General features: G+C 31.6%; 1 protein-coding gene across 1 annotated transcript; it reads left to right on the top strand.

The window, feature by feature from the left end:
* Nucleotides 1-244: 244 nt before the first annotated feature.
* On the top strand, nt 245-25,243 carry LOC127724347 (uncharacterized). Its single transcript, XM_052231286.1, has 6 exons — nt 245-430; nt 6,046-6,193; nt 10,748-10,820; nt 14,500-14,733; nt 18,186-18,293; nt 20,435-25,243. The coding sequence occupies exons 3-6, from the start codon at nt 10,772-10,774 to the stop codon at nt 22,831-22,833; spliced, it is 2,790 nt and encodes a 929-aa protein (XP_052087246.1). The 5' UTR covers nt 245-430; nt 6,046-6,193; nt 10,748-10,771; the 3' UTR covers nt 22,834-25,243.
* The last annotated feature ends 1,507 nt before the right edge of the window (nt 25,244-26,750 follow it).

Here is a 26,750-nt window from a genome sequence, read left to right on the forward strand (position 1 = left end):
TTAAAGATTCGAAATAGGATGATTGCCAGAGTCACGCTTAACAAGGCTTCCGGTCAACTTTTTGGTAATAATGAATATCAAAATCTTAATTTTTTTATTTTAACTTATAGAATATCATATAAGCTTTCAAAATCTGTTTCAATTGTTGATTTATCTTAAGCAGTTCCCGAGAAATCACTTATAGTATACCAATTTTGCACTTCCGCGTTTTCCCACTTCCTCGTTTTAGACTCTCCCCCAAATGATAAGGACTTCAAGAAATGTCGAAAAAGTCTAAATCCTTGGATTTTTCTAACACAACATAGCTGCAAGTAACTTCGACCTATGCGTATAGAATTTTACTTCACTGAAATATCGAAGTTAACTTTTAAAGACTTATTGCAAAGAAAGATGACAAAAACCACATCTCACCACATCAGTATACCTACCGGTTAGGAATTGTCCTACTTTCACTTTCAACACATACCATGCAGGATTTCATAGGCTATTTTTTTTTCGATGTTTGCAATGAATTTTTATACCACATATAACATACTTAACAGTAATTTGCTTGTCTTACCTTGTTTAGGTGACTTTATCTACTCATGTTTGAAAAGGGGGGGGGGGGGGGGGGGGGGGGGGGGGGGGGGGGGGGGGAACCGTTGGTTTGCAGAAATCCAGGTATGTTCGCCCAAAATCATGTTCATTCCCCTTTCACGTTTGCACCCAACATGTTTGCACCATATACGTTCGCACTCTTTTTAAAGGTTTTGTTTCAGTTAGTGTATCTTATATCATGTATATACATCATCATAAAAGAAGAATGACAAATGTAATTATACATGATACAACAGACAATTGTCTAATTAATGCGAAATAGGGTTTTTGTCACTGATATGACAAAAAAGCGGATTTCAAAGGTTTTTTCGACATCAAATTTAAAACGAATTGTATCTCCCAAGAAAGCAGACTGAAATTGTTCAAAATTTGCACACTAAAATGTTATGACTAAAATTGATCATAAGTTATACATGTTATACAGAACTGTTCATGACATAAGAGAATTTTTCTCGTAAGATGTTTTGTGAAATGAGTGGTGGATATTGCTATAAAATAAAGATAATATTAAATAAGTTTTTTTATTGTTTTAAAATAAAATGACTTTCTAAAAAATAAACAGGTTTCCTTTAGTGTTTTGTGAATTATTTTGACGAAATGAATAATAGATATTGTCAAGATGATCAAAGGACAAGTTCACTCATCTAATATTTGTAAAATAAAGGTGGAAGATATCAAACGGCTGTTAAACATGTTAAACTGACGTCACAATGGGCGGGCTTAAAAACATGGAATCCTGAGGTCCCGAATTTAATAAAAATTAAATCCGACATCCCGAAATTCGAAAAAAGAATTCCCGGATCCCGAAAGGATCAATCCCGAAATCCCGAGCTTAAAAACACCCGATCCCGGAGTCCCGATAAAGGTCCTAACCCCCCCCCCCCACAATGACATTGCCACAACAGCAACTGAAAAAGAGCAATCAAATATTTAGGGTAACTACACCAAAGCTATAATTATAACAACAACCATGATTTTCAAACACATAACAATTATACCAAATTAGCTTTGTAAATACCAATTAAAAATAACAGTTATCATAAATAATTAACTTTTAAGAATTAATCATCTAATCACAAAAACATCATTTCATTTAGAAAATTCACGAGTTTTTATTCATAAAAATATAAATATTTGGATATATACATCTTAAAAACGTGTGGGGAGTGAACGTGTAGGCTGCGAACATGTTCTGGGAGTGAACAAATCCGATTTTGGTTTGCAGCAGGATTTTTTGCACAAGACAAGATGTAAATGAATATTCTGCAAAAAAAAAATGCTGGAAACAAATGTATACAAAAATGAAAATTAATTTTCTGTGTGGCAAGGACGAGGAAATGAAATAAGCACTCATGCATAGTAACAGATAAAAATAAGTGATCAATCTGGAAAAAATCCTCACCCTTAGCACCAAAATCCAGTAAACTAAAGTTTTTATAATCTGAAGCACAAAATGCATGTAACTTTTACAAATCAAATTGGTGCCAGACTTTTAAGTTTTCTCAAGTTGCACAGGTTTGTCTGTACTCAAGAGAAAATTTCAGTTTGAAAACAGCTATTTCAGTCAAATCCTAATTAATGAAGAACTTTATAATATATTTCAATTTAATAAAATGAAAATTTTATTTAAGTATATGTGGTGTGGTAATAAAATACTGCAGTTCTTCAACACATGGTGGCATTTATAATTACAACAATTCAACAATGTGAACTAGCTAACACAAACAGACTATTAGCTTGGCTGTCAGACACATAAGGCACACGTTTTACATTCTAAATACATTCTTGTACAAAAACACATTTTAAATAGTCAGGGTATATACTACTTGTACAAGTTCTTTTTATTTACTTGAAGAAGTAAATATTAATATACTTATATAAGTAAATTTGTAAGATACTTATACAAGTGTTCATTATTTACTTGAATACCGGTAGGTAAATTATTTTAATAGCTTAGTTATGTCCCTTAGACATTCCGATTTTTTTACTTATACAAATAAAAAAGTCGTACTATCTTCTTTTCTTGAATTTCTCAGGACTTCTTTGCTCTAATGGAGTTTTTAATTGTCTGTCCTTTTGCAGAAGTCTTTACTAATCATTTATGTGTAATTTCATGGACAATGAAAATCTCATGTGTCTAATTTATTCAAAACACTGCTCATTTACAAGCCTCCAAGGGGCAATTTTTGAAGGCCTTGTGCAATTACTTAAGATCTTTGCTCAGATAGTTTCTTTGTTGAATTAATGAGATGAAACATTGAGCTTTATTCAAAAATTATGAGCTCATAATTACCAGAGAAAAATTGTTTAAGGCATTTTTTTACATAGCAAAACTTGTGAATTTTAGGGATTGTAAAAAAAAAATACTTATACAAGTAAATTTTTTGAGAAAATTAAGGGGAGATTATTCAAACCTTATAAGAAAATATGAATATAACAAATTTACTTATATAAGTATATTATTATTTACTTTTTCAAATTAATATAAATAACTTGTACAAGTAGTACCCCTGACTGTTAAAAGCAGACCATCTACAATTATAAATTAGAGAAATGAAATACATGTATGAAATTGATATATACAGGTGATCACAAGTACCTGTTGGGAATATTATATAGCCCTACTTTCACTTTCAACACATCAATAGATCTTTATATATGGCATTCTGTAAAGGCATAAAAAATGAAAACCTGTATTTTTTTTCCTCAGACATTTGAAATTTGACTGTTAATGATTTTGTATTTTCTTTAAAAAGGAGGTAAACCTGTCACAAATAGTCCCTGAGGCTAAGTTGGAATTTTTTTTTTCAAGTTCTTAAAAGTAAAGTCATGAAAATGATGAACTGCATAATGTAATTAAATTTATCACATATTTGTTACAAAAATAATGAGTTTTGCATATATATATGTATCATGTGTAATAAACTCAGATTTGCCTAAACAAACATGTTTAACCCCACCACATTCTTTATGTGCCTATCCCATGTCAGGAGCCTTTAATTCAGTGGTTGTCGTTGGTTCATGTCCGTCATACTTGTTTTTCATAAACTGTATGTTATAAATTAGCCCGTTAGTTTTCTCAATTGCATTGTTTCATATTTTTCATGTCGGGGCCTTTTATAGCCGACTATACCTGTATACGATATGGGTTTTTCTCATTGTTGAAGGGCATACTGTTGACTATTATAATTGCTTACATCCACTTCATTTGAATCTTGGTGGATAGTTGTTTCATAGGCAATAATACCTCATCTCCTTATTTTTATAGAAACCTGGGGGCCAATATGGCCTTCCCATGCAAATTCAATGGGAGAACCATATCAACCCTCACATGGAAAATCCCTCTTCTGGTTTGTTTCCATGATAATTCTTCAAATGATTTTATTGACATACCACACCAATCAATATAAGTAAAATAATATTCAAGTAAATGAAAAAAAGTTATTGCTATAAATCATGTATAAACAAGGAATTATTTGAATATGGAATAATTTTGAATTCTGCAAAATTAATTAGAAATGTATGATGAAAAATAACCCAACTAAATAGGTTTAGGCATGCAGGCATGGCTAAGGTTCAGTTTACTTTCACTGATATTTTAGTATGATCTAACTAACCCCCCTTTGCCATGCGTGCATGGCTGACCCTATTTAGTTGGGTTTGTTTTCATCATACATTTCTTATCAATTTTCCAGAATTCAAAATTATACCAGATTTAAATAGTTCTTTGTTTATATGATATGTTAATGACCCATTGTGTATTACTCTGGACATATAGATCGAGTCGGGAGTTGGGACAGCACATCTCTATTTCATGTATTTATAATTTTTTTATTTAGGAATTGAAACCATGAAGAAATTTGTATATATTTTGCAAAGTTTCTTGATCTTTATTGTTTTTTAATTATCAATGCAACTTTCAAGTATACTTTAGATAATAGTAAAGTACCTGAACACTCAAGATACAATGTATACAACTTTATATTTTGTATTATTATGTAAACTTCAGTAAGAGAGTCCATCTTAAACTTTTTATTTGTTTCTTTGTTGTGTATGATGTTTCCACAGGAAATATTGGATGGAATACTGTATATAATCAGTATTTTTACGTTTTTGTCCCCCATGCAAGGCGTTGAGGGGGGACATAGAAATACCAGGCATCCGTCAGTCACTTGTTGTGTCTATCTGTCCGATCTTGTAAGTGCTCTCACATGTAAAATTCTTGCAAGATTTTTATCAAACTTATATCAGAGGCTTATATCAGCAATGTCTCAACCAAGTTTGTAAATCAGTGCTGATCAATTATTTTTAGAAGTGGAATGCTCCTTAGAACTATTAATTATATGGAAAATTGAAAGCACTCTTTACCAGATTTTTTTTTTCAAACTTATATCAGATGTTTATATCAGCAATGTCTCGGACACGTTCGAAAATCAGTGGACAACAGGGACGTGCCAATCAACTATTTTTAAAAGAGTTCTTGATTTACCTTGAAAATATTAATTATATAGAAAATCACATTGTGAGCGCTTTCAAGTGTACAATTCTTGCCAGATTTTTTTCAGACTTATATCAAAGGTTTATACCAGCAATGTCTCGGAAAATTCAAAAATCAGTGCCAATCAACTATTTTTGAAAGAGTTATGACCCTTGAACATATTAATTATATGGAAAGTTGCATTTTGAGCCCTTTCACCTGTATACTGGTTGCCAGATTTTTATCAAACTTATATCAAAGGTTTATATCAGAAATTCCAACAAGTTCAAAAATCAATGCCTATCAACTATCTTTTAAATATTGCCAAGAAAGAGTTATACCCCCTGGGAAATATTAATTATATGGCAGATTGCATTGTTAGGGCTTTCACCTACATATCTTTATGATATATAGAAAAAGTTTTAAGGAACAAAACAAAAGAAATTCTTAGTTATTGCCCTTGGACAGATAAAATATGTGCAATACAGACATGACAGAGGACATTGGAACTCTGTTCTTCTATTGTAATTAAGAATACAGGGTAAATTTTAGTACTACATCTTCTTATAACCTGAAATACAGTACTTAGCCAATATTGGAGTGTAGGATAAAGCATGATTTCTACCAAGCCAATTTAATAATTTTGTTTTTATGCCCCCGCCGTAGCGGTGTGGGCTTTAAGTTTTACCCTTGTCCGTCTGTACGTACGTACGTACGTCCCAAAATTGGTTTCCGTTCTCTAACTTGAGTTTGTCTCAACCAAATGTTATGAAACTTATACACAATGCTTATTACCACAAAACACAGATCAAGTTTGAATTTTGGTGGCGTCACTTTAACCGTTCTAGAGTTATGCCCCTTTATAAATGGAAAAATTGTAAAATTTTTAGTTTCCGTTCTCTAACTTAAGTTTGCCTCAACCAAATGTTATGAAACTTATACACAATGCTTATTATTTATTCATATTTCAGATTAACAACATGATGCAAAAGTTCAAGTTATATGTATGCAGCTCACATGACACAACTTGACAAGTTATCCTGTTTTTAGTATATTAAAATGAACAAGAGGGTAACCTGCAAGAATTGACAGAAAAAAATTAAATGTTGGCAAGTAACTGTAAGTTCTAGTTTTCATAATGGCATTAGGCTGACTTCCTTTTCTAAATCAGATTTAGCTTACTAGTGTTTATCAATAAAATAATGTAAATGGAATAGAATTTTTTTAACATCACAGAAATGAGTTAGTACTCACAGTGAAGTACATAAAAATAAGGAGATGTGGTATGATTGCCAATGAGACATCTATCCACCAGAGTTCAAATAATGTGGATGTTAACTACTATATGTCACCCTATGGCCTTCAACAATGAGCAAAACCCATACTTTGTAGATGGCTACTTAAGGCCCCAATGTAACAGAATATGAAACGATTCAAACCAGAAAAACCAACAGCTTGAAATAAATCAAAACAATCAAAAATTTAATCAAAATACATGTATAAAATAACAGAAAAAAAAATAAATAAACACAGAATTCTTCAACTTTCGTAAAAGTTATTGTATGTATATTTTTATTGTTTAATAAAACTGACAGTTCTAGATCTTGATTTTAATAAAACACAACATTATTTAAATTACAAATCACTTGATATTCATTTAAGGATGTTTGCTTCTCTGTTTAAAAATAACAAACTTTTTAAAAGTTTGTAATGAATTGATAGTATATAAATAACTGAACTTAAAAAGCTGAAAAAAATTGAAAGGTCTATGTCCTTGTTTTTGAGATATAAGCAATTGAAAATTTGGCGGGAAATGATTCTCTCTAGACTATTCATACATTTAGCACTGGTACCTTTGTTCTTTCAAAAGCTATAAAAAATAACAAGGATTTTATAAGATTTTCAAAATTGGCTTTTAAAACTATATAGAATTAAATTTTGAAAAGAAAAGTACGAGTAAGCGGGCAAATTTTTGTATGGGACTACATGGATAAAACTAAAGGATTCTGAATATTATAATGTCATAAAAGTAAAAATAAAGAGCAGCAAACATCCTTAATACAGAGGTGTGAGAGGTAAAAAAAAAATATATGTCAATATGAGGCAGCAACACAAAGATCTTGAAGACAGAGGTAAATATTTGCTCTTTTATAACCATGATAACAACAGACAAATATCAATCAAAATCAAGCTCTAAATCGTCTCAAGTCCTGAAAATTTGTGATTAACAGAGACTATCAAAGATCTGCCATCAACTTCAAATTTGCTAAACCAAAAACATTCATATCAAATTTATTCCTTCAGTGTATGTTCACTTGTCTTTATACGACCGCAAAAAAAATTGTATATTGGTATGAGGTTGGCGGCGTCGTCGTCGTCCGGTGTCGTCGTCGTCCGAAGACACATTAGTTTTCGCACTCTAACGTTATTGTTAATATGTCTTTTGATTGAGTTAAGCCATTGCAATTGATATTTTATAGTGTGTCTTTCTATGTTGTGATGTTACACTGTTGTTTCAGGTTAGGGTGAAGGTTGGCACCTATTAAAACCTTTAAACCCACTGCATTTGTTTGTACCTGTCCTAAGTCAAAAACCTGATGTTCAGTGGTTGTCGTTTGTTGATGTGGTTCATAAGTGTTTCTCCTTTCTCGTTTTTTATATAAATTAAACCATTGGTTTTCCTGTTTGAATGGTTTTACACTAGTCATTTTTGGGGCCATTTATAGCTTGCTGTTCGGTGTGAGCCAAGGCTCCATGTTGAAGACCTTACTTTGACCTATAATGGTTTTCTTTTTCAAATTGTGACTTGGATGAAGAGTTGTCTCATTGGCACACATATCACATCTTCTTTTATCTATATATATATATATAACTGACAGGCACATGAATATGTGTAGCGATTGAAGTTGAATGAATTTTTACAGCCACCAAAATATTTCATTATACAGTATCAATTTTTGTCCCCCATGCAACGCGTTACGGGGGACATAGAAATACCGGGCGTCCATCTGTCTGTTCGTCCTGCAGTCCGGTCTTGTTAGCGATTACATGTACAATTCTTGCCAGATTTTTATGAAACTTATATCATAGTTTTATATCAGCAATGTCTTGGGCAAGTTAGAAAATCAGTGCCAATCAATTATTTTTAAAAGAGTTATGCCCCTTGGAAACATTAATTATATTGAAAATTGCATTGTTAGCACTCTCAATTGTACAATTCTTCCCAGATTTTTATGAAACTTATATCATCATGATCATAGGTTTATATTAGCAATGTCTTAGACGATTAGGAAAATCAGTGCTGATCAATTATTTTTAAAAGAGTTATGCCCCTTGGAAACATTAATTTTATGGAAAATTGCATCGTTAGCACTCACATATGTACAATTCTTGCCAGAATTTTATGAAACTTAAATCTTAGGTAAGTATTAGCAATGTACTTGAAGAGTTCAAAAATCAGTGCCGACAAATTATTATACGACCGCAAAATTTTGGTTTTCTTTAAAATTTTCCATTTTAAGTTGGTTATTTTTGATTTATATATAAAAGCAAATAATAATGATATGGTTTGATTTCATCAAAAATTGAAATATTGGGGTTCTTTGATATGCTGAATCTAATCGTGTATTTAGATTCTTAATTTTTGGTCCCGTTTTCAAATTGGTCTTCATTAAGGTCCAAAGGGTCCAAAATTAAACTTAGTTTGATTTTAACAAAAATTGAATTCTTGGGATTCTTTGATATGCTGAATCTAACCGTATATATATTTAGATTTTGGATATTGGACCATAATAGGTAAATTAAAAATTTTTAAGTTCTTAGACCACATTCATTCTGTGTCAGAAACCTATGCTGTGTCAAATATTTAATAACAATCCAAATTCAGAGCTGTATCAAGCTTGAATGTTGTGTCCATACTTGCCCCAACTGTTCAGGGTTCGACCTCTGCGGTCGTATCAAGCTGTGCCCAGTGGAGGGGGCATTAAGTTTTACCCTTGTCCTTCTGTCCGTACGTATGTACGTCCCAAAATTGGTTGTCGTTCTCTAACTTAAGTTTGCCTCAATCAAATGTTATCAAACTCATACACAATGCTTATTACCATAAAACACAGATCAAGTTTGAATTTTGGTGGCGTCACTTTAACCGTTCTAGAATAACATGAGTTATGCCCCTTTATAAATGGAAAAATTGCAAAAATTTTCATTTCCGTTCTCTAACTTAAGTTTGCCTCAACCAAATGTTATGAAACTAATACACAATGCTTATTACCACAATACACAGTTCCAGTTTGAATTTTGGTGGCGTCACTTTTACTGTTCTAGAGTTATGCCCCTTTTCAAATGGAAAAATTGCTAAATTTTATTTTTTTTTCTAAAAATATCAATGATGTCATTGGTCAAGTAATTTTTAAAATTGGAGTTATCTTTCCTTTGTCCATGATTATAGTTGAATCAACTACAATCAATGCTTTATACAATGCAATGTTTTATTTTGCCTTCCACTGATAAAACACAGATCAAGTTGAATTTGGGTAGTGTCACATTAACCATTATTGAGTTATGCCCCTTTATAAATCGAAAAATTGCAAAATTTTTAGTTTCCGTTCTGTAACTTAAGTTTGCCCCAACCAAACATTATGAAACCTGTACACAATACTTAGTACGACAAAACTAAGATCAAGTACAAATTTGGGTAGCGTCACTTTTATTGTTCTTGAGTTATGTCCCTTTATAATGTTGTATGCAAGCGGGGGCATCATCTGTGTCCATGGGGACACATTCTCCGTTTTTATTTTTGTTGTCTTGCCTTGATGGAGTCAAAAAGCAAGACCTAGGTATGCTGTTTGCAACGGAGGTGGTAGCGTTGTCAACAATGTATCGGTTTGTGATTAGGTCAGTTTATGGGGAACAACTAGTGGTAGGTCAATGATATTTGGTATGCAGTTGTATTAGCATTGGCACATCTTATTTCCATGGAGATTATTTGGCCACACCCCCTCAGTCATGGTCTATTGACTTTGAAACTTTTGCTTTCTTTCCATGTATTAGTTTGTGATTAGGTCAGTTTAAGGGTAATCACTAGTGGTAGGTCAATAATATTTAGTATATAGAACTATTCGCATTGGCACATCTTATTTCCATGGAAAATATTTGGCTCAGCCCCCTCATCAGTCATGATTTATTGACTTTGAATGTTTTGCATAGTTTACATGTTAAGTTTGTGATTAGATCAGTTTTAAGAGGAACCACTTATATTACTAGTATGCAGTTAATTGTTACATAAGCATTTGTAAGTCTCTTTTCCATGCTGATTATATAGCCCCACCCCACCCTCAGCATGGTTTAGTAACTTTGAAACTATTGCATTGTTTACAAATTAAAGTTTGTGTTTAGCTTATTGTAACGGGAACCACTTATAAGTCAATGATATTTGATATGCAGTTTTATAAGCATTGGCATTTCTCATTGGGTTATTTGGTCCTGCCCAATAAATCATGGTTCATTGACTTCGATTGTTTTGCATAGTTTACATGTTTAAATATTGCCATTTGGATTCAATATTTGCATTATACTATCAAAATTACAAAAAGGTGAGACATATCTCTGTGTCAACAGTTTATTTTATATTATACATTTGGTAATCATAACAACTGCATAATTATGTATTTTCAGTTATTAGAGATATCTCAATCTGAAATGGATTTCCAACTTCTTCTATCAAAGATCAGTGACAAATTGCTGAAAGGTAATAACACAGAAAACTACATCATTTTATTACTTTTTTTATAATTAACGCTCAGTGTAAAATATCGACAAATATAATGCCTACCCATGTTAAAATGAGTATAGAGCATGAAAGGAAGGAATTATTTAGATTCTAAATGGGCATGTCACAAATTTTTCTCAGGAACCAACAATTTTGGCATCCTGATTTTGGTAACAAGCTTTGTGTGAGAATGTTATTTTGTATAATGTGTTTTCATATCCATCACTAATATCAACTTGACTGTATATTTCTACAAATACTGACTATTTATGAATATTTTGTCTCATTTTTGCAAGAACTACAACTCAAAAACCCCTGCAATTTGGTATCAAGATTCATGTGAGCATGCTATACAGTGTGATGCATTTTCATTCCTTTGCTCTTCAATTTCCTCTTTACCAAAAACTTAAAGAGGGTATAATTAGTGAACAGTAACTTTTTTTTTTACTAAAAACAACATCTTTTACCTAAAACGACATCTATTGTTGGCAAAATGTAGCCATTCAACGAAGACTAAGTCTAAGGATATGTTTACTTTTGTCGTAACAATTTTCACTTTTATTCTTCAAGAAATATAGAACTTTAATCTTTAAAAACAAGCAATGTTCAAAATGTCCCACACTAAAAACAAAGGAAAAGGTATGAAAATGCCACTTTTTTGGCCCCTTGAATTTGAAAATCAAAAAGTATTATAAAACCATCAACTGTTCATAAGACATTAGTCTGCTGGACATCAGTATTTATATTTTTTATTACACACCCGTCAAAGACTTGAAATATTATGGTATACCAATGTCTGTCCATCCATTGGTCAACACTTTGTAGGATACCTCAAATTTGTTTTAACTAACTCTCATGTTATTTAACACAATATTAGGATTCACAGAAGAAAGCTCCCTGTTGATTTTAAAAATTGTTTGCTTTATCGTTCCTAAGTTACGGAGCATTAACGGTTTGAATTAAGGCAATTTTTCACTTGCTAACTCCTGGTTTGATCTCCTCAAAACTTTTCATTATTGTGTGGATTGATAAAAGAAAACACCCTTTTGATTTTTAAAATTTTCTGTTTTTCTGTTCCAGAGTTGCAGGATTTTAATTGTCATATTTAAGTAAATCTTTCACATGTTGTATCATAACTTAAGTTTGCTTGGATTGATACATAATTGTTGGAATTGATGAACATAACACATTGTTAGATTTAAAATATTTCAATTTGTCATTCCAGAGTTATGGGACTTTGACCGTGAGATAAATAAACAGTAGTTTTTAAATGTCATGCATATATAGTATGCTTGGATCGAATTACTACAAAGTTAACACTGTAATTGTTGGGATTGGTGAATGTCCTCTTTGATTTTGAAAATTTTCTGATATGTCATTCCAGAATAATTGGACTTTTAACAGTCATAATTGACACTATTCTTATATGCCTAAGAGTAACCTCTTGCATGTTTTTCTATGGAGCCATTTTATTTGCTTCTGATTAAATGCCTTCTTAAGGATGTACTTAGGTCAGGTTTAGGAATTTTTGTCAGATGTTCGGACACCTTGGTTTTTTTCCTACGATACAGGGTAAATTATTTTACCCCATAACACCCAAAACAGCAAAAATTGCCAAAATAGCTTCATTTTGAGACATTGTCACTATTTTAGATATTAGCAACAGCTTTACCAAAAGATATAATTTGATACAAAATGTATTTTACAAAGATGTTTAGAATGTATGTACAATATCTTTTTGGTTAAAGCTGTTGATCATATTTATTTTGACCAAAAACAAATTTTGGGAAAAGACCATTTAAGGTCAAGTACATAAACTTCAACATGTTTATGTCATAGTGACATCACATGCCACTGTTTTGCAATAAAGTGTCCAGATTACATTAACCTGTTTATTTGAATCTATAAAATAAACAAAATTTGAAAATCTTGAAAAAGTTAATTGATTTTTACAATTTCAGGGGCTTAATAATGGCTCATATCATACCTCCTCTTTTGCCTTGAGCCATTCACTTCAAAATTGAACCCTTTTTAGCTTACCTGGCCCAAAGGGCCAAGTGAGCTTTCTCATCACTTGGCGTCTGTCGTCTTTCGTCCGTTGTCGTCGTCCGTTAACTTTAACAAAAGTCTTCTCCTCTGAAACTACTGGGCCAAATGAAACCAAACTTGTGTACAATCATCATTGGGGTATCTATAGTTTAAAAAATGTGTCCGATGACCCAGCCAACCAATCAAGATGGCCGCCATGGCTAAAAATTGAACATAGGGGTAAAATGTAGATTTTGGCTTATATCTCTGAAACCAAAGCATTTAGAGCAAATCTGACATGGTGTAAAAATTGTCTATCAGGTCAAGATCTATATATCATGAAACTCTCAGACGAATCGGACAACCCGTTGTTGGGTTGCTGCCCCTGAATTGGTAATTTTAAGGAAATATTGCAGTTTTTGGTTTTTATTTTGAATATTATTATACAAAGAGATAAACTTTAAACAGCAATAATGTTCAGCAAAGTAATATCTACAAATAAGTCAACATGACCAAAATTGTCAGTTAACCCCATAAGGAGTTATTGCCCTTTATAGTCAATTTTAATCAATTTTTCGTAAATTTTGGTAATCTTTTACAAAAATCTTGTCCTCTGAATCTAATATGCCAAATTTAACCAAGCTTTGCAGCAATCATCACTTGGGTATCTAGTTTGAAAAATGTGTCCGATGACCCCAACTGTCAACCAACATGGCTGACATGGCCAAAAATAGAACATAGGGGTAAAATGCAGTTTTTGGCTTATATCTCTGAAACTAAAGCAAAAGTATGATGGTTGCATTATATCATGCATCAATTGTAAATAAAAATATCAGGTAAGCTACACAGGGTCCTTGGAGCCTCTAGTTTAAGAAAGTGGTTTGAGTTTTGATGATTTTCACATTCCATAGTTGTTACTGCAAGCTCTTTTTAATACAGTTTTATGAAGTATTGATCAGCTTGTACATATAGATGTGTTATGATTGCCAATGAGACAACTCTCCACAAAAGACCAAATGACACAGAAATTAACAACTACAGGTCACTGTACGGCCTTCAACAATGAGTAAAACCCATACTGCATAGTCAGCTATAAAAGGCTCCAAAATGACAAATGTAAAACAATTCAAACAATAAAACTAACGACTTGATTCATGTACAAAATAAAGAACAAAAAACAAATATGATATACAGCAACAAACAACAACCACTGAATTGCAGACTCCTGACTTGGGACAGGCACTTACAGAATGTGGCGGGGTTAAACAAGTTTGGAGGCGCCAACCCTCCCCTAATTTGGGACAGTGGTGTAACAGTACAACATAAAAACAAACTATAAAAATCAGTTGAAAAGGGCTTAACTCATCAGATGGATACAAAGCAGCAATACATCTAACAAAAACACAGAGTGGACGTTGCAGGGTACTTTTACATCCCCACAACAAAAAGACACTAAGTACAGATCTGAGAGTACTCGCAGTTACTGATAGCTAGTTCAAAGCCAATAACAACTAATAAAAAAAATCATGTATGTAAGTTTTTTTGGTGACATATAATAGACTGATTTTTGTTAACCAATTATAATTGTACATTCGTCAATTACTTATCCATAAAGTATAAAACTTTTCAGAGGATGTAGTACAGCTCAAATTTTATTTGGACGAAAAAATACCAAGTCAAGATTTAAAAACAGCAGAGGATGGCAAGGATCTTTTTGGTGTGATGAAGAAATATGGTGTCTTGTCTCCAATTAAAACAGATCTATTGATTGAAATGCTTACAGCAATGCACTTGCAACCATGTGTAGATTTGATAGAAAACTTTAAGGAAAAAAATAAAGAGGCATTATCAACAGCTAAAGATGGTAAATTGGAAGTTTATTAATATTTATATCATCTGCATTTATATCTTTAAAAACAGCACACACAAAAAAGACTGCACTCTTAAAAAAATTACATTGACTTACTAATAAAAGGTAATTGAATTTGTCAAAATTGTTAATCATGGGTAGTTATTATTAGGAATGAATAGTAAAGATAAGTAAATTAAATTTATTAGGAGATTTTAAGGGCATACAATAGAGAAATATCTCTTATTAATTTTTCCTTAAAATTTGACACAAAGACAATTTTATTATGCACTTTTGAAATATGTAAAGAAAAATAACCATCATGTATCATATGTATGTTATATTGAAAAAGCACTTCAATACTTATTTGATAGGGGTGCCACTTGGGTTCTGTTACCCTACCCTTTTCATATAATTTAGATTTTAAAAATGTATACAATTTCATATATTGTGTAGGTAAAAATGTAACCTTTTCCCATATTGGTTGGGTTTCGTGTGACATGTTTGAATAGTGGAATACCATGAATACCAAAGTGTCAAAAAATTGAAAATTTGTGTATTAAAACCCAGCGGAAACATCAAGAAAGATGACTTTCGACTGTGGAAAAATTACAGGGCTTTTTTCATATAGCAAGTAATGGGAACTTTATTGACCTTATCATATATTTCTGATAGTTTTTCTCACCTGTTCACATATTTTTAAGCTGGAAAATGTGACCTATTCCAGCGGCATGTTCTTTCATCTAGTATATAGGAAGTGGTTCCCCCGAGATTAATACGTTATATGAATAACTGTCATATACAAATTTATAGATGGCAGAAAAGTAAACTGATTTCATTTTCAACTAATTGTATGCCCCGGCAGAAAATTCCCCTTGTTCATATATACAACATGTTACTTTGCATATACTTTCAACTTCACATAACCAATTTGATGATGTTAGTGATTTTTATGTGAATTTTGGTTGCTTTTCATTAACAATGTTGCGACAACAACACGTTAAATTTGGATGCTTTATTATCCACCCTTGCTACTGTATTGTTTACCAGTAAATTTCCATTTCAGTAATTTTGAGTAATCAATTTAAGAATTCCTAGTAATATTAATTCATACATTAGTAATTGCTAGTAATATTTTTAGTAATTCAAAATAATTACCCAGATAAATGTTAGTAATTCAAAGTAATTACTCAAGTTAATGTTCATCAATCAAAACATGTTATTATCAATACCGTTCAAGCCACTCTTTGGTGCCACATGTTTTCTTCCTTTCAAATAGTACAAAACAGTGACCAGAAAGATTAATAGTATCCCGATGCTGTTTTTGTGAATTTCTGCATTTTTGTCAAGCCTTCGACTTTAGTCGAAAAAGCGAGACATAGCGATCCTACATTCCGTCGGCGTCGTCGTTGTCGTCGGCGGCGTCCACAAATATTCACTCTGTGGTTAAAGTTTTTGAAATTTTAATAACTTTCTTAAACTATCCTGGATTTCTACCAAACTTGGACAGAAGCTTGTTTATGATCATAAGATAGTATCCAGAAGTAAATTTTGTAAAAATAAAATTCCATTTTTTCCGTATTTTACTTATAAATGGACTTAGTTTTTCTGCCGGGAAATATTACATTCACTCTGTGGTTAAAGTTTTTAAAACTTTAATAACTTTCTTAAACTATCCTGGGTTTCTACCAAACTTGGACAGAAGCTTGTTTAAGATCATAAGATAGTATCTAGAAGGAAATTTTGTAAAATAATAAATCCATTTTTTGCGTATTTTACTTTTAAATGGACTTAGATTTTCTGCCAGGAAACAACACATTCACTCTGTGGTTAAAGTTTTTAAAATTTTAATAACTTTCTTATAGTATTTTGGATTTGTACCAAACTTTAACAGAAGCTTGTTTATGATCAAATGCTAGTATCTAGAAGGAAATTTTGTTTTCTTCCAGTTAACATTACATTCAGTCTGCAGTTAAAGTTTTTAAACATTTATTAGATTCATAAACTATCCTGGATTTTTACCAAACTTGGACAGAAGCTTCTTACAATCAAAAGATAGTATTTAGAGGAATATTTTTATTGATTTACTTCCTCATTTTTGTTGAGCCTGCGATTAACAGAAAAAGTAGGCAAGACACTGGGTTCCGTGGAACCCTTACGAATTTTTATTATAGATATAAGAAGATGTGGTATGAGTGCCAATGAGACAACTCTCCATCCAAGTCAAAATTTATAAAAGTAAACCATTATAGGTCAAAGTACGGTCTTCAACACGGAGCCTTGGCTGACACCGAACAGCAAGCTATAAAGGGCCCCAAAAATTACTAGTGTAAAACCATTCAAACGGGAAAACCAACGGTCTAATCTATATAAAAAACGAGAAACACTTATGAACAACATCAACAAACGACAACTACTGAACATCAGATTCCTGACCTAAGACAGGTGCAAACAAATGCAGCAGGTTTAAACGTTTTAATGGTACCAAACCTTCACCCTTTTTCTGAAACAATAGTGTAACATCACAACATAGAAAGATATTATGCATGCTAAAATAAAAAAGACTATTAAAGTATTTCATCCAACTCAGCATTGTTGAAATTTTAATAATGAAATTTGAGTTCCTGCCATTTTTTAACACAACTAACCATGGTAGATTGAAAGCTCAATAGACAAGTTCTACAAATAAGAAAAATGACTAAAATGGTCAGATGACTCCTTATTGGAATTATTCCCCTTAAATGGAATCAATGTTTTTTTTCATTTTTGCCTAATATCTTTAAAACTATTTAAGAGATAGAGAAACTGTCAATAAGCAAAAATGATCAACTAAACAAGATCAACACATAAGTCAACGCAACCAAAATTGTCATTTGACTTCTTATAGGAGTAATTGCCCTTGAATGACACTTTTATGCTTTCTTATGTGTGTTTAGGCAGAAAAACTATTTATGATAGAAAAACTATAAACAGTAAAAATGATCAGCTGGACACTATTAACAAATATGTCAACAAAGCCAAAATTGTTATTCCACTTGCTTTGCAACTTATTTTTACAGTTTGATTTTACATTGTGCTGTTACACCACTGTTCCAGGTTAGGCCTTAGGGGAGGGTTAAGCGTTCACAAACATGTTTAACACGCCATGTACATTCTTTGTGAGTCTGTTCCAAGTCAGGAACCTGTAGTTCAGTGGTTGGTGTTGGTTCATGTCTGTTGTATGTGTTTTTTTTTGTAAGTTATTTTATTATAAATTAGGTCTTTAGTTTTCTTGTTTGAATTGTTTCACATTAATTTTTCATGTCAAGGCCTGTTATAGTGGACTATATGCTATGGGTTTTTGTCATAGTTGAAGGCGGTACGGTTGCAGATAATTGATTACATTTACTTCATTTAAAACTGGTAGATAGTTGTCTCATTGACAATCATACCACATCTCATTATTTTTATATTGTTCTGCATTTCAGGGCCATGTAATATAAAGGAAGATATGGTAGTTGAACATTTCATGGAAACAAGTAAGCTGATAGAATTAGAGGAAAAAATGGCAACCACAAAATTCATCACATTGTCAGGTAATTATAATATCCCTAATGCAAGTATCAAATGTTTCTTTTTATAAAGTGTAACATAATATATAAAGGAAAACAGATATAATGAAACAAAAATATTGGGTAACTACTGACTCCTCATAAAAACAGACATACAAACAAAGAAAACGCATGGTCCAGAAACTGTAAACTAACTTATTTTCGTGAATACTTTATTTTCATGTTAAGCCTTCCCTAGCCGACTTTGATTCGATTTATTTTTCTGATTTTCTAATTTTCTTGATATATTGATATAAGGGTAGACCAAAGTTTCACATAGTCACGACGATTTAAATTCATGTTATTTTTCTATTCACAAAAGTGGTAAAAATAAATGGCTTGCGAAAATTGGTTGGTTTACAGTATGTATTTACAGGCACAATATGTGGTGGTGTAAAACAGTTTTATGGGTGCACAATGTGTGCATGATTATTTAGGAATAAGTGCATATTAAAAAAGTTGCATATTATCATAAAATTCTGCATACAGATTGGTCAGGATGCACTTGTTTGAATGTTAAAGATAAGGCAATTTGTCTCTTTGAATCGAATACAAGTTCTAAAAATAAAGAAATACTTTTTTTCAATATTGGATTCATGTAAAATCATTCAAAAACTTTGTTTAAATTATCAACATTCCTCCAAAAATTATCCTGATACAATTTTTTACAAATTATTTATGATCATTCTTGTATAATTCACATTCAATTCATCATCAACAAAATTAATGAACATTCTTCAAACTTTCAAGGAACCCGCAGGGCTCGACAATAAGGCTTGTCCGATTGTCTGGTACCAGAGGAAAAAAAGGTCGGACAAGTAAAAGCCATATCAAGCTTGTCCAACGGGACAAGTAAAATCATTCTGTAGAAAATAAATAATATCCAACTTTGATGATCAAAGTAATAAACAAAAAACAAGAAAAGATAAAAACAAATATAAATTTGACATGTTTACTTGCGAACGATAATTTAAAACTGGTTCTTTGTCAGATACTTTATGACATATAAAAGGCATATTCTCGGAAACCAGTCTTACCAATCGGAATCAGCAATGCGCTTTGTATAAAAGGTAACAAGACTGTTTGGCACTGGCATGGAAAGAATCGGCCCCATGTTTAATAGACAGTTTGGCACCCCAAGACATACCAGTACCTTGTTTCCCTACTATTCTGTTGCTTTATAATAAATATAGGATAATTTTTATTTAACAAAAATATTTTAAAAATAAAAATGAAGAAATTATTGACCATAGAATTCAGAAAATCATATTTGATCATATTTCGACAAACAGTATTTGATTGTGTTTGAATAAACATTTTAATATATTAAAAACAAAGCTGATTGTAGTAAGGCATTAAACATAATAATCAATATTTTATCAACATAAAAGACCAGGATACAAACCAAATGAGTGTAGACTGACAGGTCTAACAGACTGTGCCTTATGTGCAGAGTCTGATGAGACTTTTGCATTGATGAAAACTGGAACCTAAGTCCTGTGACTAGACATGACTAGATTCGGTTGTTCTTGACTCATGTTTTTGAAAAGGATATAAAGAGATATAAATCAAATTCTGTTCTACTGTTTTAATTCATTTTGTTCTTTGAGTCAACCTAAAATGCAAAAAAGGTTAATATAAAGGTTTTTTTGGACAAGTTACAATTCCATTTGGACAAGTTACAATTCCATTTGGACAAGTAAGTCTTGGTATGTACTTGTCCTATTGGGCAAGTTGAAAAAAAAGTTATTGTAGAGGCCTGGCCCCCGTTGTAAAGTGGTGTTCTAGCCGGGCATTCAAGCTTCCTCAACCAATAAAAACTGACTGCCACAAAGTAGCCAATAGTTTTGAAAGTGGTGTTTATCACCAATCAATCAAACTTGTTTATAAAGCAGTTCAAATCATTAACATTCATTGAAGTTCATGACTCAATTTTTTTCTTGAACAGTTTTCTGAATGAAATAACATCATGAATTATGTTTGGACATAATTGTTTTATGCATTTTAACATAAACTATGATCAGATAAAATGATGTTGACAGAAATTTATCACTTTAACCAGAGACACAGAATACTGAAGAAACAAATTTTGAACAAAATCTTAAGTTTTTTCTTCGATTTTTAAGGTTTACTTGGTTCTGGCAAGTCACAGTTGGCTTTAAAACATGCTTGTAAGAAAAGACAATCTTGCAAAAGTGGAATTTGTTGGAGGATATCCTGCCAAGATATGGTAATTCTTCTTAACTCGCTGAAAAAAATGGCAGATGGCCTTGGCCTGAAGAAGGAAAGCAAACAAAATGAAAGCATTTCAAATGAGGAGTCATTAGACCTTATAAATGAATTAATCATAAGGGAATTACAAGAGAAAGATCCATCCATAGAGCATTTGATTATATTTGATGACGTTACAGATAAAACAAAACATGCAGTTGAAAAGTTTAAAAATTCCTTTTTGAAATTCAATGTTAAAGTAATCGCAACAACATGGAATCAAGCTTTCTTTGATGAAACCAACCATATTGCAGTAAATGGTTTCACTGAAGATGAGGCAATTGAATTCCTGAAAAGAAAAGATGATTTAACATCAGAAGAAGTTGAAGATTATAAAGAATTAGCAAAATACCTAAGTTGTCTGCCTTTGGCAATGTATGGGGTGAAAACAAGAATGATTTCCCATAGGCTAACACCAAAAGGCTTTTTGAAAACATTTAGAGGTAGAAAGTCTATAATTTTAATAGACAGAATATTGACATCTTCTTCAGCAAACAGAAAACTTTATGAAGTGTTAATAGAGTTTTTGAATATTCTCAAGAAAGATGAAGTTGAAGAAGTTTTTGATATGGTACTTATTCTACAGTTTTTGTCGTTAGAGGATATTCCGATTCTATTTTTCCAGTTCTTACCAGCAAAAGAGGGGAGTGAAGATCAAGCATTAAATCCAGAGAGCTTCATAGAAGCAATTCAAAAATTCTCCTTTGGCTATTTAAGAGGTGAGGACGATGATAGATATATTTGCACTCATCTGGCAGTTACAAGGACAATTGATTGGTATACTTCAGAAGAAGATAAGGTTCGTCTTCTTAAAAATGTTCTCAAGGCGTTAATGTGGCTCTTAGATAAGGACAATATCAATGAGAAAGATTACAAAAGAAATCATGATCTCCTACCCCATGCCATTTTAGTTATTCGCCATTATGAAACATTGAAAAATGAAATCCCAGAGCTTTCTAAAGACTTTGAATTAAATATTCTTGTAGCTTATGTGTATGACTTGGTTGGATACACATACAACTTTTTTGGTATGCTGAAAAATGCTGGTGAGCATTCTACTGCTGCCAAACAATCCTGTTTCGCTATAACAGGGATGGACGAAGACCAAATAGAAGAACTTGTTTCCAAAACATGTGTTAGGGATGAAAATTATGAAACATGGGAGAAGTTTGCTAAACGTGAGGCTGAAATAGTATTTGAAAAACTGAAAAATGTTATTTCTGTCCCAGCTAACATGGAACTGTTAAAGAAAATGGCTTTAGATTATAATCTTAATACATACAGAAGTCAGGAACATATTGAACTTCTTCAAGGTTTCCTTGGACACAACTTGGCAAATGAATGTACACTCACAAAAGGTGAATATGATCATCTTTGTAAAAATCATCTTGCAATACCTGCAGACAATCACCTAGGAGAGCTGTTTTTGTATGAACTTTTTATCCAAGTCTTTTACACATTTGGAAGACGAGTATTTTATCTTGGAGATCATGTTGATTATAAAACAGCAAGGGATTTTGCTCATGCATTGTTTTTAGCTAAAGAATTTGGGGTTAAAGTAGCTGAAGAATGCAAACAATTGGATCTTCCTGATATTTTATATGTCATGTTGACAGAGCTGAGTGGGACATTGGAACAGATTTTTGATGACAGAGCAAACCTTGGTCTTAAAACTGTGCAACATCTGGACAATGCTGCTTCAAGATTCAAAGACTTGCAAGAATCCACTGCATCATATTTTAGTTTTGGGGTTATTAAATCTGGTCATGAGAGTTTACAGCACAGAAAGATTTGTCTGAAAAGACTTGTGAGATGTTACACAGCAATGGCACATTTAATTTCCGATGAAAATGAAGAGAAGAAGAAAGAAATCAGTGAAAGATTACATCAGTGTAATGTTCAACTTGAAAAATTGTCCTCTGAATATAGTCATAGGCAAACTGGCGTTGACCTTAGAATGGGAGAATGTTTCCTTGCTCTCAAGAAATTTGAAGAGGCAAAGGAAAAGTTCCTAAAAGTTGCCCCAGAAGGTATCCTTCAAGCTACATTTGATGTTAAAAAATCACCATTAAACTTTCATGAACTTCTTGCTGTGAAAGGACTCATTAATGTATTTAAAGGGAGTGGCCAAAAAGAAAAAGCACAGGAATTAGCTAGAAGATTGGAAGCTATACTTGAAAATTCAAATGAAATAGAGGAACTTTCTCATTTTCGCTTGAAAGAAATGAATACGCTGTTGGGTACAACAAATTGAAAAATATCTTTTTCTGTATATTGGTTGTGGTTGTATCATACTTTTATGTGAATTCAATACAGAATTGTGAATTCAGAAATTATTGCAAGGTTTTTGTTGAGCAGGCAACATTAACTTATGTCGCGAAATTAAGCAAGACATACATTGTAGCAATCCTAGATTAAATCAAAGTTTTATGGGTATTACAGTCATTTAAGAAACTAATGTTTTTGAGTCTTTGAAGAAAGATGTTAAAATAATATTCCTACTGTAAATGGCATTCTGTATGATTATGAATTAAACCAACATTGAAAATCACTTTGATTCTTTGCGTTTTGATGAATTAGTGTTACCCTGTTTATTTCATTGACTTGATTTGTTTTCCTGTTTTAGGATTTTCTCTACTTTGTTTCAAAATGACATGCTTTTTTGTAGATTGTTGTAAATTGATAGTATAAAAATAAAGGAACTAAAGAAGCAGAAAAAAATGAAGAGTATGTGTGCTTGTTTTTGAGATATAAGCCATTGAAAAGTTGGCGGGAAATGAGTCTTTTTAGGTTTTTCATACAATCAACATAAGCACCTTTTTTCCAAAAACTTTGAAAAATAACAAGGACTTTATTACATTTGTTAACTATATGTTATATAAATAAAGTACATGTAGCTAGATACTATAAAGCTATAAATATCTCTTGAGGATGTTTGCTCCTCTTTTATTTAATTTTTGCCAGTTTTGTGGAATACTATGGTTTTATCTATGTAGTGCCATTCACAAATTGTATTATGTTATGTACTGCTGTAAATATGTTATTGTTTTGTAGATCTGATAGTTTTGTTATGCATATGAAATATGAAAGGCCTTTTATGAGGGTTGCAAATAACCTATATAGAAGAACAAGACTTATTTCTCTCGATTTTTCTATCATTTGATTATATATAATTGAATATCTGGTATGAATTGATCTTTTGAATTATTATAAAACCATATTTTCTATGCCATAAATAAGGTTAAATTAATGATTAAATATTTCTACGTAATAAATTTTAAGGGAATTCACATAACAGATAATGAGAATTGTTTCTTAGAATTTATATTTGGCAGCTTCTTCACATTAAGGATGATTGCTCCTTTCCAGAATCATGGGACTATAATTGTCAGATTTAAGTAATTTGTTCACATAATTATATTGTACCTTAACTTGAGTTTGTTTTGATTGATATAGTAGGAATTAGTGAACATATCATTAAATGCCGAACAAATATTGCAAATTATTCTTGACAATAAGGATGAATCATGGGATCTTTGCTTAGCTGTTTATTGTTTATAGTATAGAAGCATGTGACTGGAATCATGTAGCCAAAACGTGTATACTTGCCAGTTCAGTTAGTGTTGAATTAAAAATCATTTGTTATTACTCAAATACTTGTCTGTCAAGACTTCACCTTTCAAAGTTTCAACTTTTACCCTTTTTCATATTCAGTACTGATTTATCTTATATCTAATTTTATTTCTTTTAATTCCATATCATGTTTTGATGTTTCATCATCAAAAATCTATGGTAATTCTTTTATTTTCTGGGGTACAAATTCAGGGTTTTAAGCTACAAAATGTACTGAATATCACACATGTAGAATTCTTATCTTTTGTATTGTTTGAACAACAATATGCAGCACTGTAGTTGTAAGTTTTATAAGCACAAGTCAGTTAAGGATCACACATTTTTTTCAGGAAATTTATTTCTGTTATGATTGTGCCGTTATCTTTTTCCAACATGAGGAAAGATTTTTTGTATCATATTGAATAGAGTGTGATATGCAAAGTCTTAAGAAAAATTATTTGATTTTATTGGCCTATTATGCAATATGTTATGAATTTGCGATATTTCATTAGCTTTTTATAAGGTCAGTAATGATGTTCATTGTTACAACATACTTCTTGGACATAGAGATTTGTGATTTCTCCAATAAAAAACAAACCACTTGTATGTTTACTATGCAGAAACTCCTTTTGTTGAACTTTATTCAATTCTGAAGTGGACATAAATGTCTGATGTTAATGTTTGATGTACATATGTTGTCTTTTAGGTGTAAAATTGCAATGTTTCACAGAATTTCCTATTTTCTTTTTCAAGAAACACCAAGAGTAAACATGTTTAAAAAGCAAAGTCATGCATAATTAGCATCCTAAGATATATTCTCACATTTGTATAATAGTTTTTGATCTGTTTCATGAACATTTTATTATTTATTTTATTATAAACATGTGAGGGAAATATTTTGATGTGGTTTTTTTTTGGTTAAAAGTTTTGCATAATTTATACAAAATATATATACTTACAATCATGCATAGCAACTTTTTAGTCATATTTATGTACCTGAATTAATATTATTACTTATAATTGCTGGTTTGGCTTCAGTAAATTTATTTTTTGATCATGCATTTTTTATGTAGATTATTCCATGACTTATCTCAATCTTTATGCTTTAGTGATATATTATTATTAAGTATTGATCTACATGTGATTACAATGGACTTCATCCATTGGTTATTCTGTCGCCTAATCATGTCTGTCTTGTTGAGTTGTTGTCGTCTTCTGTTTAAAATTGTCTACAATTCCTTGAAATTTATCCACATATGAACTGATTTTTCTACCGGATATATGTAGAATAATGGCATTTTTGTTTTTAACAATATGTGTATATGGTTGAGAATATGAACTAGAATGAATTGATTAGTGAAACTACTTTTACGCATACAAAACGTTGTGATAGTTGTTTGGTTGTAAGAATGAAGTCACATGAATTTTATCGATTATAGTATATAAGAAATTGGTCTTATTTTGTGGATTGGCTGATTGTAAGGTGTACATGTCTTTCTGGCAGGTTTCTTCTGACCTTGATCTCATTTTAATTGTGCATTGGTCAATATTTAATTTTCATGGTTTTGTCAATTTATTAGATACCAATAAGTCAACTATACTGGTGTATGGAATGATTGTAAAGTGAACATTCTGTCTTGCATGATTCATCTGACCATGACCTTATTTTAATGGTTCATTGGTTAACGATGATTTCCTGGAAACTAAAATCAATTAGAATGATTGTGATGTATACTTGTCATTCTGGCAGGGTGCATTTGACCTTGAACTCATTTTCATGAATCCTCACTAAATGTTAAGTTTTTATAGCTTTGTTAATTAATTGGATACAATTAGCAAAAGTTGAATTATATTTGGTGTATGGAAAGTTTTGGTTTTTTTTCTTGGTAACTTGACCTTGAACTCTTTTTTATGGTTCAATGACTGATGATAAGTTTATGTGATACTAGTAGTAAAACCTTCACATTACAGACTTTCAACATACATTCAATCATGAATAAATAAATAAAGCAGGAGAGACATTTCAGTGTGTGCACTTCTGTGCTTATATTTTTAGATCACAGGGGACACCCATTATTCCTTGAAGCATTTTTTTCTACTTAATAAAATGAATAATCAGACCTTCCAGACATGCATACAATGCATTTGTAATGTAGGATGGAATATATTTACATTTGTTTTGTTTATTAGTTGTGATTTTTCCAGCAAACAGAGATATACTAGTTTAAAGCATGTTCCATCCCAAAATACGAATGCGTTATATGTATGTGTGAAAGATCTGACATACAAATGTAGTTTGACCAATGTATAAAGTCTACACGTCTGTAATTGGTTATGTAATAGCCTTATGAATGGCTATAACAGCCTCTGTGTCATGCATGTAGCAGAGGACTGAAAGACTTGCATATTTTTAGGTAAAGAAACATAAGATTTAGAATTTCGTATGTGCCATTATGTGCTTGTTGATTAGATATATTTAATTCTAAGTTTTAAAGTATTCTGTGATATACAATGTTATTATTTCATGTATTTGTTCGGATGTATTTTGGATATATTGCA

This window comes from Mytilus californianus, unplaced genomic scaffold (assembly GCF_021869535.1).
Source record: "Mytilus californianus isolate M0D057914Y unplaced genomic scaffold, xbMytCali1.0.p SCAF_14, whole genome shotgun sequence".
NCBI lineage: Eukaryota > Metazoa > Mollusca > Bivalvia > Mytilida > Mytilidae > Mytilus > Mytilus californianus.